Below are 14,835 nucleotides of genomic sequence, written 5' to 3' on the forward strand. Positions count from 1 at the left end.
ACCAATGGAAATGGTTAATTGCTAACCAAGCTATTGTGGACTTGTACACTTGAAAGGGGAGATATGATAATGGTATTTTCCTAAAAGTATACATACGCGATAAATCAGCAAAACAAGTCCTATTAAAGCCTTTTACTTATATTTTATATATTATAATTGTATATTTCATTTCAAATCATATGTTTTTATGGTTTTTAAATTCGGTTTAAAAGCTTAATGTCCCCTAAGTCTTTATGGAATGTGCCAGGTAAATACAATAGAAAAGCATGGAGAAAAGAAAAGGTAGGCTTGAAAAACATCCCTTAGAACCATACCTGAGAAACACATTCTGATCTCGTAATTACCTTCTTCTGAAATCTTTTGAAATTTATATATTTTGTGCCTTTATTATGCATTTAGTTAGTCTGGAATAGAATATACAAGGGCAGGTATTTTCAATCTAAAGTAGACAGCCCCTCCCCCTAGCCCTAAACTTTACCTTCACTTTCTTATCCAGGTAAATATAACGGTTTTACAACAGTTTGAATGTCTTTATCTTGTAGATATACGAGGGTGGTGTGTTTGAAACAAACATTGTGACTACTTAAACTTAGAACTAGCGGCCTGTTATGATGATTTCTACCATGTAAACTCTTCAAGTTCAAGTTACCTTTCCTTTCACTTTCACTTACATCCACAATGCATCCATTGAGTGTAAAACACAAGAGGTATCTCCTTCAACAGTTCAAGTTCTTTTTTTTTACAATTTTGTGTATATTTTATGGCTTTATAATATTGTTTATTTGCTTTTAATGTCACAGGTGATGAGGCTCAAGTTCAAGTCACAGAATGAGCTCTGCTAAGAAGACTTGGATAATTTCAGATTTGTATAAACTAGTGCGACTAGTTAAATATCCTTCAGTAAACTAGCCACATTTTTCGTTAAGTCCTAGAAACTCCCCCCACCTTACAATAAGAAACAAAGATGGCAGAAGTTTCTCCTTGGCGTGTCTTCATGACCAACCTGTGTCAAGAAATGACAAAAGATGATTTAGAGTCAGCCCTTATACTGGTAAAGGACATGATAGGGGATCACACCTATGAATGCATCTCAAGGACAAAGTCGGCAAAAGAATTCTTAGATGCCCTTGAGAAGATCGATCTGATAGGAGAGGACAAGATTGACTCTCTTCGAACACTCTTGGAGTTGATACCAATGAAAGATTTCATAGACAACTTGGAAGCTTACAGAGAAGAGTGGGAAGAAAGAAGGGCAGCATCGGGGATCTATGGACGAGATCCCAGTTTTGTCGGACGTGTGACAGAGATAGCAAGGCTGGTCAAAGAGCTTGGGAAGACCAGTCGTAACGTACAGCTAGTCTGCCTGACAGGCATCGCAGGGATGGGGAAGACGGGCCTGGCTAGGGAAGCCTGTTACAGGCTACAGAGGAGGGTGTTCTTCATTAACCTGAGGGATAAGGGGAACATGCAGGATGTGTTTATGACAGTAGCCGCTGCGCTGGAACTGCGTCCGGACCTCCAGGAGGGGAACTTGAACGACTGGATTATGGTGCTGAAGGACTGGATACTAGCATGTGAGGAAGGTAAGAACTTGAAATCAAACCCAACAACCCAGAATCTAGAGTTAGTTTTTAGACTATAGTAGACCTTGCTATTATTGTTACACACTTTGTACATTGTAGCCTTTCATGTTACATGCAATTAGCCCACTGGCAAGAATTTGCAATAAACTTTCCAACATTATATGGAGTTCAACAATTGAAGTTTATGTTGCAGTTTGAGTTTGAGTAACACATAGTCATATTGTCTAGACTACAGTACAAGTGCACATTTGAGACATTGAGACTCCTTTACTGTTAAGGTAGACTAAATCTAAAGCTATTCGTACATTTGCCATGCCATGCCGAATACTGTAATTCCTGATTTTTTCAATGTACTGTTATGTTCACGGTTTTCACGGTGACGTCTGTAACGTGATTTTATCATTACCGATAACAAATAATTCACAGACTTTTTTTATGTGCACTTGCCGCGACAGTGAACAATCAATTCCGAGAACATGTTAAATTTACTCAGACCGTGAAAGTTTGGTACCGAGAAGACAAAGTGAATTACAGTAAATGTAGGGGTTTAGTCTGTGTTTTTTTTTTTACTCCATATCACTTTGCAGATTTTTGCTATGTAAAACTAAAAGATGTATGGAAAAAAAGCCAAGCCATTTAATATACATCTTCATGGAGATAAACTAATCTAAGTAATCATGCTCTTTTATTTCCTTCTAGATGTGACCATATTTCTGGACAATGTTGATGACCTCCTAGAGCCTGGGTCATCTCGCATGCCAAACATCAACCGACAAAACTTCCTCAACTTTCTCAGTGAAGTTCTCAAGATCAAGAACAAGCACGTCAAGATCCTCCTGACGTCTCGCTACAAACTCAAGATGGAGGAATACAACGGTGATGTTGTAGAGATCACGTTAACGAGGCTGGACACTGAGGACGGGGTGAGGTTACTGAAGAAGTGTGCAGGGCTTGTTGGTGAAGGCATGGATGATGAGGAGTGTAACAACATTGTGGAGGGATGCGGCCATTCTCCACTTGCAATCCGTGTGATCGCGAGACATCTGAAGGACGGTCGCATCAGCCCCGCGGAGGCTCTAAGCCAGCTGGTCACTAAGGGAAGGAAAACGCAGCAAGCCCTGCGACCCTCGGCGGTGAGCGAAGAAGAAAACATCTTTGACTGCTTGAGGATAACCTTTGATGCCTTACCCGACAAACTTAAGAACATCCTGGTTAGTTTGTCTGTCTTTCAAGGATCCTTCACGTGCGACACAGCGAACGAAATCCTCGGATCTTCCTCGAGACTCAACACCGAGCTTGACCTTGAGTTTGTTCAAGACAGGAACCTTCTTGAGTACGACTACATTAACGACCGATATGACCTTCACACGCTGGTACGGGTCTTTCTGTCCAAAGGTCATAAAGGGTCAGAGACATTGACAAAGGCACGCACAGAAGCAGAGAAGCGGTTCTTACAGTACTACAGTGTGCTCGCCCAAAATCTGTCCAAGGAGAGCACCTCTAAGTTCTTTGCAGCATTTAGTCGATTTGAAGAAGAGAGAGCAAACTTCCACTACTACATAGAACTCTCAGCCACCAAAGGGGAAGTTGTTGACTTTGAGTCCAAGTCAGCGATCGACATGTGGAGTAAAGTCTACTTATTCTTCCACACATTCCTCAGTATTGATGAGCGAGAACGATACTTCGAAGGAAGGGCCAAGGCTGCGGAAAAGGAGGGAAACACCCTGAACCATGCCTTCATGAAATGTTGGCAAGCCGAGCAGCTACTAGAAAGAGGCTTACTTGATGATGCACTGAAGATTGTGGGGAAGCTTATGAAGACGCTGAGAGAAATGGAGAAGACGAACAATTCTGATGGTCTTCAGCTGACCCTGGCAAGGTGCTACTACATCAAAGGAAGAGTCCTGGAGTATAGGAAACAACACAAGGACAGTCTAAAGCTTCTAGAAGATGCCTTGGCTATAGAGAAGCAGGTCCTGAAGAATCACACCCTTACAGCAAGAACGCTGAACATGCTTGGACATGTCTACTTTAACATTGAGCATGAAGAGAGAGCAAAGGTGTATCATGAGGAGGCCTACAACATGCTGAAGAAACTTGTGCGCTCGGAGAATCATCCTGATTTTCCAAACTACCTGACAAACATTGGGGCGTGCTACCATCGCCTAGGCAACAAACATCCCAGTGAAAGTCCCGAGAGCACGGAGAATTACGAAAGAGCGCTGGATTACTACGACAAGTCGTACCGCCTACAGGTACGACTGAAGATGGAGGGGCATCAGGGCACGGCGACAGTCTTCAAGAACAAAGCCACGACACTTGTGGAGATGGAGCGGTTTGAAGACGCCAGGCCGCTTGCCGAGAAGGCCCTGAAGATTCGCAGAAGGAGACACATCAGAGGCATGCCTGACCTGGCCCGAGCTCTCTACTTTCTTGGCTCCATTCACCTGGACCTGGGAAAACAAGCTGCAGATAGACAGGATAGAGGTAACTAACTAAAAAACTTAACAAAAGTGTGGTTATCATGTAAGCTTGTAGTATCTTTTCTGGATGGTTTACAAAGATACTAAACATATCCTTGTACATGTAATTTGTAATTGTCTAAGAGTTGTCTTACTTGTAGCAGTAATGATTTTTCTCAACATCTCTTGTTTTTAATGATAAATGTTTGTGGGGCCTATCATGCAAAGATGATATCAGATAAGGCAAGAAATAACCTGTACTCACTTCCATTCATTCATTCCTTTCATTACTTTATCCATCTTTCCATCCTTTAATTGCTTCATCCATCGTTCATTCATTTATCTAAAATAGATGCTGCTAGAGAACAGTACGAGCTGTCTAAGCGGTACTTTGATGAGGCGTTAGATGAAACGTTATAAGCCCTCTCATTCCTTCATCCATGATCATTCATTTGTTCATTTATTCATTCATTCATTTATCTAAAATAGATGCTGCCAGAGAACAGTACGAGCTGTGTAAGCGGTACTTTGATGAGGCATTAGATGAGGAGCTGGACCTGGGTGTGAGTCGGCAGAGTGTGGATTTCCACAGACTACAGAGGGACACGAAGCAAGTACTGAAGAAGCTACACAAGGGGTCAAAGGTGGAACAGAAATATGAGCAGAAGTTCCTGGTAGGTACAGTGTTGTTGTTGTTGTGAAGGTCTTGTAGGGCTGAATAAAGTCTCAGACAAGATGACTGCTTCATAACTTAGAATTATACACCTCCTTATCATAATGCTATTCCCCTTCCCTACATATGATATACACATTTTGCCCTGAGTAGCTTCCAAGTAGGAGGTTGATGGCAGGATTGCAAGATCGTTTAAAAGTCTTGCTCCATTGTTCCATTTTTTCAGTACTAGAGAGAACCAGTGAGAAAATAAATAGTTATACATGTGTTATTATTTTTAATCTTTATTTGCTAATTGCAAGGCAACACACAGATATGGTAATGTCGCAAAATGTTTGGTCTATAATTTTACATATATCTGATATTCTTATGTACATTGTAACTGAAAGAAAGGGGTGACTTGTTCCTTGGAAGCGGTGACTAATGAATAGTCCCACATTTTAATTCTGGGATTTTGGTTTGTGATTTTAGTAGAAATGTTGTTATTTTGGGGGTCTTCTGGATGGTGTAAAACTCGTGGGAGAGATTGTGGTAAGTGTTTCAAAAAGCGAGTTTCCTTCAGTCTCATAATGAAGGTATTACTAGTAACAAATGAAGTGTATTTCATTTTCCATTGTACCACACAAGTACTATATAAAATTGCAGAGGGCAGAGATAGGCTGAAGAAACTTCATCCATTGTACAACACAATGCCATGCACTTTAACAATATATCAAATTGCACTTCCAGAGAGCAGAGACAGGAGGGAGGTACAGGAGAGGTGAGAGTGATGAGGACTCATCCTCTGGTAGCAGTGAGCAGAAGAGATCAGGTGATGAGGAGGACTCAAGCTCATCAGGTATGTGTCATGTTCAATTTTCACATCCTCATAACCTCAGAATTACCAGTAGCACACATACCCCTCACAATATGGTCTCCTGTTGTGATGTTCTTAGATGTAGGCCTATAGCTGTCATTTTTGTCCTTTCACACTTGACAGAAACTTTTGAGTTTTTTTCTAATGATGACAGACAAACTTGGTGGAGTAAAAATGCCTACAAGATGGTCAGCTGTAGTCCTACCTAATGACCCATAGAACTGGTTTCATTCCGTACAAATTTGTTGCTTCTCTCACTCACAGAAGGATCGCCACCTCCTTCTCCATCCAAGAGGGCAAGGCTAGCAGAGACACCTAGTGGAAAAAAACCTGAACTGCAAGCCGGGGAGCCACCATCACAACAGGAGGAACCAACACCTGGGTCATCAGGCGAGGCACAGCCAGAGGAAGGGCAGAAGTCCAGGTGTCAGTTACAGTAGTCTGGTCAAGTCCAGGTGTCAGTTACAGTAGCCTGGTCAACTCAAGCAGTCAGCTACAGTAGCCTGTAAACCAGGCCATGGTCTAACACTTATTAGCTGTTACATGTATTACACAGTGAATGCCAATGTTGACCAATAATGTGGACCTTTAAATGCATGTAGGAAACTAGAGAAATAATGCTAGTTAATTAGTTTTTTTAGCCTTCTGCAGAGTGCAGTGGAAAGTTGATTAGATACGCTTTGAATTGTGCCCATTTGTTATACCAATGAGATTTAAACCCCCTTGGTTATGGTAGTAAATTATAGCGATAAATTGTGAAATAGGTTCATGATATCTTTGAAATGTGTGGAAAATGAAAAAGAGAGATTTTATTCAGAATGTGAAACAATAGGGCTTCATTTGAAAACTTACACTGAGATCTTACCTGTAGATTAGATTAATGTCTTTATGTTAATGCTTGTACATTCCTTTTTAAGGAGACTAAATGCTGTATAAAGGGATATGATTTCTTAACGGTTGTCAAAGTCTATGTCCCTTTTACCAAAGCCTAACTATGCACCTTATTGTCAGATGTTATTAGGTATGAATATAAATTATGAAGAGCACCAAGTGCAGCCTGTTATATGTATGTATGTGCCTGTATGAATTCTTAACATTTTAAAAGAAATATATCAAAACTTTGTGATTTTAAATCATCTACAATAATGCAAACTGAGATTAGAAATATTTTATTGGAAATGACAAATGAATTTTACTATATATGATAATTAATTTTAGCAGTGTGAACAGTTTTCAATCATTCTATACCCTTTGGTTTTCTCTGATAAGTGTATAAGATAGGGCATATACATTAGTATGTATTTTGAATCCATTGTCAACACACTTTCTCTATTGTATAGCCCCCAGTTTTATCAGGTTGGCATTGTTCTGTTATTAGAAATATTTCACTTGAATGTAATGGTTTATCATTATCATATTACTCACATCACTATTATGTTAAAATTTCAGACAAGCTCTCTATATTTGGTATCTTACCATTTTTGTCAACATCATGTCATCTTTCTATTCCTTTGATTTGCATACAAAATGCATGAACGCTCAGTGCACTCTGAATTAGTGACTCGTCTATGAATTAGTGACTACTATTTTAGAAGTAGTCAAATGTATTCTGCTATGCATGTTCTAATGTGATACAAATATACCATTGTACATGTATCATAATTCCTAGGCTATGTCATGTTAGAATGATGGTCACATTTGATATTAATTTCATTTTCTAGGTATAACCAAATGATGGATGTAAAATGGTTTGATTCATATTTAAACCATGCTGATTTGATTGTATGGGTGACATCCTCTGTGAACCCCAAAACAAGCGAGCAAAGAAAAAAAGTTTGGCCAAAAAATTTGCCTTCATATGAGATCTAAGTGGTCAGGGATCTTGGAGAAATGACTAAACACAGTGTGGTAACGCTAGTTTACCTTTATTCAAAGGGTAACCTATATCCGTTGTACCTAAAAACAGGGTATCTAGGGATATAACGTTGATGAACGATGTTTTAAATTTCATTTGTTTCAATATAATGCAGTTTGAGACCACCGTCTGTGGATTTGATATTCCAAAATACCCTGGTGCTAAATACAACGAATAAAGGTTGCCCGGCGAATAAAGGTGAACTAGCGTTTTACCGAATGATAAATTCTTCATTTGTACTTTGATTTTGAAATTGACGTTGACATTGTATAACATTAGTATTATCCTTTTCTCTATATATTTTTGAAATACCTGCAGCTGATTTCTATATTACGGTTGGATTTTTGGGAAATGAAAAAAAAAATTGCTGTGTGTGGATGTTATCCATATACTTGAATGAACATGGTGAGTGACTAATGATACGAATGTAAAGACATTCCTTGATTGTATTTTGTATTGAGTGCAGTGAGTGTGTGTTTGTTTAGCCAATATTCGGCATATTATCTTGACATCCAAGCAAAGTTCAAGTTTGAATTACAGTCTAGTGGTTTTCTCTAACAGTGTTCGTTATGCTCTACTTTGGTGTACGGACAAATGTGAGAATAGCTTTCGAACAATGTCTGACATCTTATTGCATTATGATTTTGTACAATGAAACAAAAAGATTGAATTGTCTTTCTAGCCATTTGATAGACAAACGCTTTGCCCTAATACTGACAAAAGGGTGTCGATCTAAAGGTGTTATCTCACTGCACTTGGGGCACCGGTGCGGCACTGCGGGGTTCGTTCACTGCGGCGCTGTTGTGTTATTTTCGCCAATTTTTATAATTTAGATATTGTTTAATACGTAAAAGTATGACTTAGTAAGACAACAAAATACACAAGACGTAAGAAAATTCATTCTTTATCTCTGAAATTCGTTGAGTAACCTTTCGATGCCCGCAGTGCCGCACCGGTGCCCCAAGTGCAGTGATACACCACCTTTAACGTGCTATTTTAGTCCAAATGTTACAATAGTAAGAATTTATAGGCCTGTCACATGGAGCCATTATATGAGCACACCTGTGTCTCCGAATCCACTTCCGCTCAACTCTATAAATTTGTACTTATTCCAAAGAGCGAACCTCTCTCATTCTTTACTTAAACTTGCGTGAACAAGAGGTCAACGCAAGTTAAACGAGGCTCTAAACATTGTTCAGAATGATCACCTAGCTACTAATCCAACTCCAGCGTTACCAAGGCAACGCTAATAATAAACAGTCAACAAACCTGGTGACTTCTTTATGACCCCTTTGAAATTTCGACGTCAAACGGTCGTGGTTTACGTAAGTGACGCAAGTGAACGCGGAGGGACCTAAAAAAAGTCGGGAATTTGTCTCAATTGTTACATCCTTTGTTTGTATCGTTGCCCTAGCAACGGGACCCCCACCAAGTAGTAGCTTTACTAATTGATGAAAAGTGTAAATAGTGTCTTCGTTATAAAAAGATGACGCAAACATCGCTATCTGCGAATATTTTGATACCAATTTAGATACGATGATCTGATATGCATTATACGAAGGCTAAAACTCTTGGAAATGATTGCGAAAGATGCAATAAATCTCGAAAATAACAGAACGTTTGTGTACGATTAACCAACCATTGCGTCGTCAGAAGGTCATTGAATAGAAAAAGTCACAATCGTATCTCCTGGGCCATCGCCCTCCTCTCTTTGGCTGCTTGGCACCTGTTTGTATCAGTACCACGTCTTCAGACCACACCTCAGAAGACCGTCTTGCACAACATCGTCTTAAAGTTCCCATCTCAGCGCTCCACGAGCCTTAAGATACAATCAAGAGTGTTCTCCAAGAGTGTTCTCCAAGCATTGCTTTGTGTGTCAGCTTTCTAAAGTGAACCAGTGAAAACGGTAAGATTTGTATATGCATTTTCTGTTATCTACAATAGTATGGCTATTAGCACCTTTACTTCAACATTAACACGACTTCATCGCAATTTGGCAGCTATTTTTGTCGCTTGGAATTCAAACAAACTGATCAAATTCGTATTGGATGTGAATTTAAGCATATCTCATGTAAAACACGAACTTTTGATCGTGCTGGTTTGAGCCAAAGTTTGAAAGTCGAAAAACGAAGGGCTTTGAAAAAAGAGGAACTCAAAGCATGGACATGATCCGTTTCCTTTATTGCGAAGGATTTTCTAGTCCATTTCTCGCTTGACCGGAACCGTATGTTAACACTAGCCATAACTTTTGCAGTGTCTCCAATATCTTCTGGACTCAATGAAGCTATCGACAGTTGACTAGTCTATGTCGCACATGTCTGTATTCTTCAGATATGAAAAGCAGTGGTGATGATATTTCTTAAAAGTATTCTGGAAAAGAAAACGTTCATTCTTTGACCGCTGTTGGTATTGTTTAGTGGGGAAGTTTGAAATCAGTCTGAAAGTCTGTTGACTAGGCGCAAGTTTTTGCTAAACTTTTGTTTTTTTCAATCGTGTGCAAATTACAACTACGCCAAAAAGTTACTCTAGTCTCCGTAACACCCGAATTCGCGATGGAATAAAGTCACTAATACTCATCTTGCTTCAAAAGCAAATCATTTGGCATTAAAACCACGGACAAAATACCGTTTCAGAAAAAGCGACAAGTCACGTATTTCTTAAAATTTATGGGCGCACTGTTTTGATTTGTTTTGCCCATGCTTGGCAATGGTGATATGATATTTGTCGAATCCAAATTACTGTCAAGAGGATAGGGGTCACTGGGGTTGCACGAGACAAGGGCTCGTGTTTGCAATCAATATCGAGGCTATGTGTTTTCAAACACTACCTCGGCAACCATTTTGGTGCTTACTTCACAGTTATAGGCTGAACTTTAAGTCCCTGCGAGTAGTCAACAACAGTGACTTCATTGTTGCACAATAGCAACCGAGGAATCCTTGTCACAATGGAGGCCACGTATTTACTCGTCAGGAAAGCAAAGAGCTTGGCTTAATTGGGCCTGTTAGTCACTATCACTGTCATCGCCACAAAGTATGTTCGTTCAAAGCTTGAGTAATTAGGCACAGGTTTGAGTAAACAGCTACATCATCACGAGTTGTAAACTTCTAACTTCGGTCTGATGGGTCTTTTCATACACTTCTACATTAAAATGAAAGAGCCAGGTGTGACAACTGCAATATTTGAATTTGGAAAAGACAGCTTTATTTTGCACTGCTTGTAGCAACTTGACCATCGGCACGTTGCGGTGCTCTAAACTTCAGATTTACCAAGACCAAAGCTGAAAAAATATATTGCACTAAGATATATAGGATTCACACAGCCACTAACTAGCTCTTGTTGTCGCCCAATATTTCATCTCGACATGGTATGTGTTACTTTTTAGAGTACTGAAAGAAGCACGTTCTTTGTACAAACTCTTGGTCCATATCTATGCTATGTGTAATACGTACTGTAACATTTTCTTCATCACAGCACCGTTGGGAGGTTTTACAATTTCAAACTTGTTTTCAACAAAATTGTTGTTCTCCTTTCCCCAGCTTTAAGGAAGTATTTGTGTCCACTACCAACATGCCCACCGCGTCGAGTAACGCCATCCTTACGAAGAAGCTGGGCCGGAGCGGGCCCAAAGACCCCGAGGCCGGGCACAGTCGGGACTCCGCCCGAGGAGACGGCGATGACATGTACGGTGGGCGGGGAGGACGCGGGGACGGACATGGAGGGGACGGGTATGACGGAGATCGAGACGGAAAAGGTCGTTGGGCTAAGGGCAGGGTACGGACGGTTTACATTGTTTCCTTGCTTATGCCTTTATGTAATCATGAAATGTGTATACTATGAATATACAGGTCACGTTTCATTGAGGCCACAAGGGAGAAGACTAGGGTCAAACTCTAATTAACATCTAAGGTGTTCTTAGCTCAATATCTAGGCACATTATAGAACATGCAGGAGTCACATAATAGGAGTCTTGGACTCAAATTTTTGCTGACACACTTACAAACGTTCACACACACGTTCACATACACACACACACTCACTCATTCTATTAAACTATCACCCACTCTCTCTCACTCACTCACTCACTCACTCACTCACTCATACACGCACACACACACACACAGTAAGACATATACACACAGAGACGCACATGCGCACAGACACACACACATGCACACGCACGCGAACACACACACAATAACACAATCGCACGCACGCATGTGTAGGCTCTCGCACATACACACAAACACACACACACACACACACACACGCACGCATGTGTACGCTCTCGCATAAGCGCACACACACACGCACGTACGCACGCACACCAGGCATGCACACCACTCACGCACGCGCACGCACGCACACACACACACACTCATTCACCCCCTCCGTCCTTTCCCTGCAGGGCAAAGGGCGCGGGAAGAACTCTGGTTGGTGGGTGAGCTCGAGCCGGAGCTCGGGGACCAGCCGCTGCCACAGCACGTTCTGCCCCTGCAGTCCCCGCTCGCTCATCTGGTTCTTCATCGGGCTGCTGCTCGGCCTGCTCATCATGGGCCTCATCCTGGGGCTCTGCATAGCGCTGGGCGCTTTCGGTACGTTTTGTCTCGTATTACTGTACGATCCCACCGCTGCCACCAAATGTGACGTATAATAGGGGAATTGATTGAGCCGAGAGGCAGGACTAATTCTTCATTAATGGGAGCTCCTTTTTTTATCTTTAAGATGATCTGATGATATCTCTAATTCTTCTGTTTGAGTGAAACGTTCACGGGCATTTGTCCTGTCATAGATGAATAATTGAAGTTTCTGTATGTGCTTTCGGTGTTTGTTATTTCTACGCTTTTTATCCATTACCATTATTTGATCTTATTTGTACATGGCACTGTGTTGTGGCATATACTACATTGTAGTGCACGTTGGAGCAGACACTTGAGCCATCGATACATGTACATGCCTGTAACAATACCATCTCAATTTTGTTCGCAGACTTTGTAGAAGAGGTAGAAGTCGTCTGTATCCCCAACAGCACCACCATCGACTACACCACGCTCGGCACTCCCGTCACTACGGTCTAACCAAAGTAGAGGGTAAAGCCTGCCTGAGACGAAAAATGAAAAATCGAAAGGCACCTACCACATGCAGATCTGTTAGCCAAACACCACGACCAAATACAAGTACATCACCCTCAGCACTCCCCCTAGAAACGTTTTTCAGACGATAGTTCACCCCCCCCCCCCGAGGCAAATTGACATGAAGAATGCTTAGATATGAACAATTTGTCGATTTATTCTCTACTGGTTCATATTAATCGCAGGATCCGGAGGTATTTTGTACAAAGACCTTAGAGGTCACTAACATTTAGAATATGTAAAGGTGTTTCTTGATTGTATCAGGGAGTTTGATTTCTATGTCGGTCCTTTGTAGGTTTCCTCAAAGTATAGGATCCAGAATGTAGACTAACGTTAACGTAGCTAACGCAAATGTTAGTCATGTTCTATAACTTTGCACCTTTAATTTGATAACACGTATGAATACAAGGAGAAATATCAATAGCTGAAAGGTTGTGTTCCTTTTGCTGTACATACGGAAATCACGCCAAATTGAGTTTTTGTAACACTTCGGCATTTATATGTTTGCTATGTTACCTAGTGCGCTGCTTGCAAATGCTTTTGTTGCCCTGCTATAAAGGAATTGAGTTTTTTTTTATGCTGATATGTCAGTCTATTCCCTTGAAATTGCTCCTTGTAAAAAAGCGTATAACGTATTTTACATGTCTTTGTGTGTGAAGTGCTTTGCACATGCCGTATAATTTTGCAGATGTGCCACTTTATGTCGTTTCTTTGAGTTTAAAAGGTTTGAATATTAACACACTTCTACCTTGCTGAGTTACATTTATACCTGACAGTATAGAACTAGACTTATCACAAGTGAGTGCGTCGAAAAAGAAGGTACCAACTGCGCTTTGCAAGTTTACTGTATTAAAACAGTAGACGCTTATAACGAAATTACAGAATCATGATGTAAAAAAAAAAAGAAGAATAAAATCAATGTCTTGCTTTTTGCCCTGATATGTGACGTGGCCGATACAGAATAAACAGTTTTTGTTTTAAAAAATCACCTTAGTGGTATCTTTACTCATAGTGACTTTACTAATAATCAATCATAATCATTATCGGCTTCAAAGTCGGAGGCAATTTTGTACATAATTTCACATTCATAGCCATGAATGGAATACTACAGATCCTTATTTTCTCATTAGCTTCCATCGATCCCTGGCCTGTCTGCACTACCTGTGTCGCCTAGCGGTTATTGATGGAACAGCAGAAAGCGTGAGCCTGTGCACGTATGCCCGGTGCAGAGGGGTCTCTATGGGCGATACAAGCTCTGTCCTGTGCCCGGGCCCCGAGCACGCCACCCTCAGAACTGTAAGCGCTACATCCAGTCAGCACGGAATGATCAGGACAGCTTGCAACAACCTAGAAAATAAACCAAGACAAAATTGCAATACTGGAATGAATCAATAGGCAGGGTAATAAGAGAGCTGAGCGCTGTCCACAAGAAACTTCAACGACATCTAGCCCTGTGGTGTTTAGTGGGAACTGACACCAGAGACAATGTCTATTGTTAGATTTATGTAAACACACATGTACACACACACATACACGTGGACAAGCAAAAAAAAGTACACTACCGTCGAGTGAAATAAAAGAAAAACTAAAAAGGTAGATATGCTCAGGAGATTTGTTCTTACTTCAGCGTCCTGTCCATTTGAGCTGATTGCCCAGCAGTCCATGTTACCTCGAGCTCCTTCACAGCAGAAAGCGTGTGCCTCCAGCCCGCTCCCTCCGTCTCTGTTCCGGGCAGTACACCGGTACGGCCTCTCACGGCCATAGCCGACGTCGACATCCGGGAAGGGGAAAGCGCCATCTACCGGACTGCCGTCTCTAGATACACTGCAGCCTGAGATTTAACAGCAAATGAATAAATAATGACAATTATAACAATGCCCGAAGCCTAATTGCAAACAGATCAGAATCATTTGCACAGCACAGTACTTAGATGGGAGTTCCCCAACCAAGGACGACCGGATTGCTGTAGCCTCACGAAGCTATCCACGAAATCGTCTTCCGGGAGGGACGTAAAACGGGGGTCCCGTGCTCGAAGACGTGCCTTGACCACGTTATACTGCAGCCTCATTACTCATTTAGGTACTCTCCAAGCAGAGATTAGGCTCCGGCTGTTTTTTAACGTTTTTTTAGTCGTTTTTATCGGGCTTTCTATTTTGTCATTTTTCTTCAAGTATACCAGCCAGTTAGGTTTGACACAGTAAGATAAAATAAAAAAAT

At 41.0% G+C, this 14,835-nt stretch overlaps 3 protein-coding genes across 7 annotated transcripts in view; 2 read left to right on the forward strand and 1 right to left on the reverse strand.

Moving 5' to 3' along the window:
- The first annotated feature begins 241 nt into the window (after positions 1–241).
- Positions 242–8,164, forward strand: LOC118427570. Of its 2 annotated transcripts, none has more exons than XM_035837415.1 (6): positions 242–282; positions 801–1,583; positions 2,283–4,070; positions 4,535–4,719; positions 5,448–5,556; positions 5,839–8,164. In XM_035837415.1, exons 2-6 carry the CDS (start codon positions 965–967, stop codon positions 6,012–6,014), a joined length of 2,877 nt encoding a protein of 958 aa, XP_035693308.1. In that variant the 5' UTR covers positions 242–282; positions 801–964; the 3' UTR covers positions 6,015–8,164. The 2 variants fall into 2 exon arrangements, with proteins under 2 accessions (XP_035693308.1, XP_035693309.1); XM_035837416.1 differs by lacking the exon at positions 242–282 and adding an exon at positions 314–496.
- Positions 8,165–9,089: 925 nt separating this feature from the next.
- On the forward strand, positions 9,090–13,603 carry LOC118427615 (translation initiation factor IF-2-like). Of its 2 annotated transcripts, none has more exons than XM_035837488.1 (4): positions 9,090–9,395; positions 11,026–11,260; positions 11,895–12,081; positions 12,476–13,603. In XM_035837488.1, the coding sequence occupies exons 2-4, from the start codon at positions 11,057–11,059 to the stop codon at positions 12,562–12,564; spliced, it is 480 nt and encodes a 159-aa protein (XP_035693381.1). In that variant the 5' UTR covers positions 9,090–9,395; positions 11,026–11,056; the 3' UTR covers positions 12,565–13,603. The 2 variants fall into 2 exon arrangements, with proteins under 2 accessions (XP_035693381.1, XP_035693380.1); XM_035837487.1 differs by having other exon boundaries at positions 9,092–9,392; positions 11,024–11,260.
- The window catches only part of LOC118427567, a 12,634-nt gene continuing 11,244 nt past the window's right edge, over positions 13,446–14,835 (reverse strand). For all 3 annotated transcript variants that reach the window (XM_035837411.1, XM_035837410.1, XM_035837412.1), the window contains exons 18-19: positions 14,241–14,449; positions 13,446–13,965 (exon numbers count right to left, since the gene is read on the reverse strand). In XM_035837411.1, the coding sequence (XP_035693304.1) occupies positions 13,789–13,965; positions 14,241–14,449 (386 nt within the window). In that variant the 3' untranslated portion in view covers positions 13,446–13,788. The remainder of the gene's footprint in view (positions 13,966–14,240; positions 14,450–14,835) is intronic.

This window comes from Branchiostoma floridae, chromosome 12 (assembly GCF_000003815.2).
Source record: "Branchiostoma floridae strain S238N-H82 chromosome 12, Bfl_VNyyK, whole genome shotgun sequence".
In the NCBI taxonomy this organism is placed as follows: Eukaryota; Metazoa; Chordata; class Leptocardii; order Amphioxiformes; family Branchiostomatidae; genus Branchiostoma; species Branchiostoma floridae.

Bases quoted from the DNA above. Each gene is read 5' to 3' on its own strand.
- LOC118427570 (XM_035837415.1), top strand. From the start codon at position 965: ATGGCAGAAGTTTCTCCTTGGCGTGTCTTCATGACCAACCTGTGTCAA. The intron at 1,584-2,282 runs GTAAGAACTTGA...ATTTCCTTCTAG, and splicing joins GATACTAGCATGTGAGGAAG to ATGTGACCATATTTCTGGAC. The intron at 5,557-5,838 runs GTATGTGTCATG...TCTCACTCACAG, and splicing joins GGAGGACTCAAGCTCATCAG to AAGGATCGCCACCTCCTTCT.
- LOC118427615 (XM_035837488.1), top strand. From the start codon at position 11,057: ATGCCCACCGCGTCGAGTAACGCCATCCTTACGAAGAAGCTGGGCCGG. The intron at 11,261-11,894 runs GTACGGACGGTT...CTTTCCCTGCAG, and splicing joins GTCGTTGGGCTAAGGGCAGG to GGCAAAGGGCGCGGGAAGAA. The intron at 12,082-12,475 runs GTACGTTTTGTC...TTTTGTTCGCAG, and splicing joins CATAGCGCTGGGCGCTTTCG to ACTTTGTAGAAGAGGTAGAA.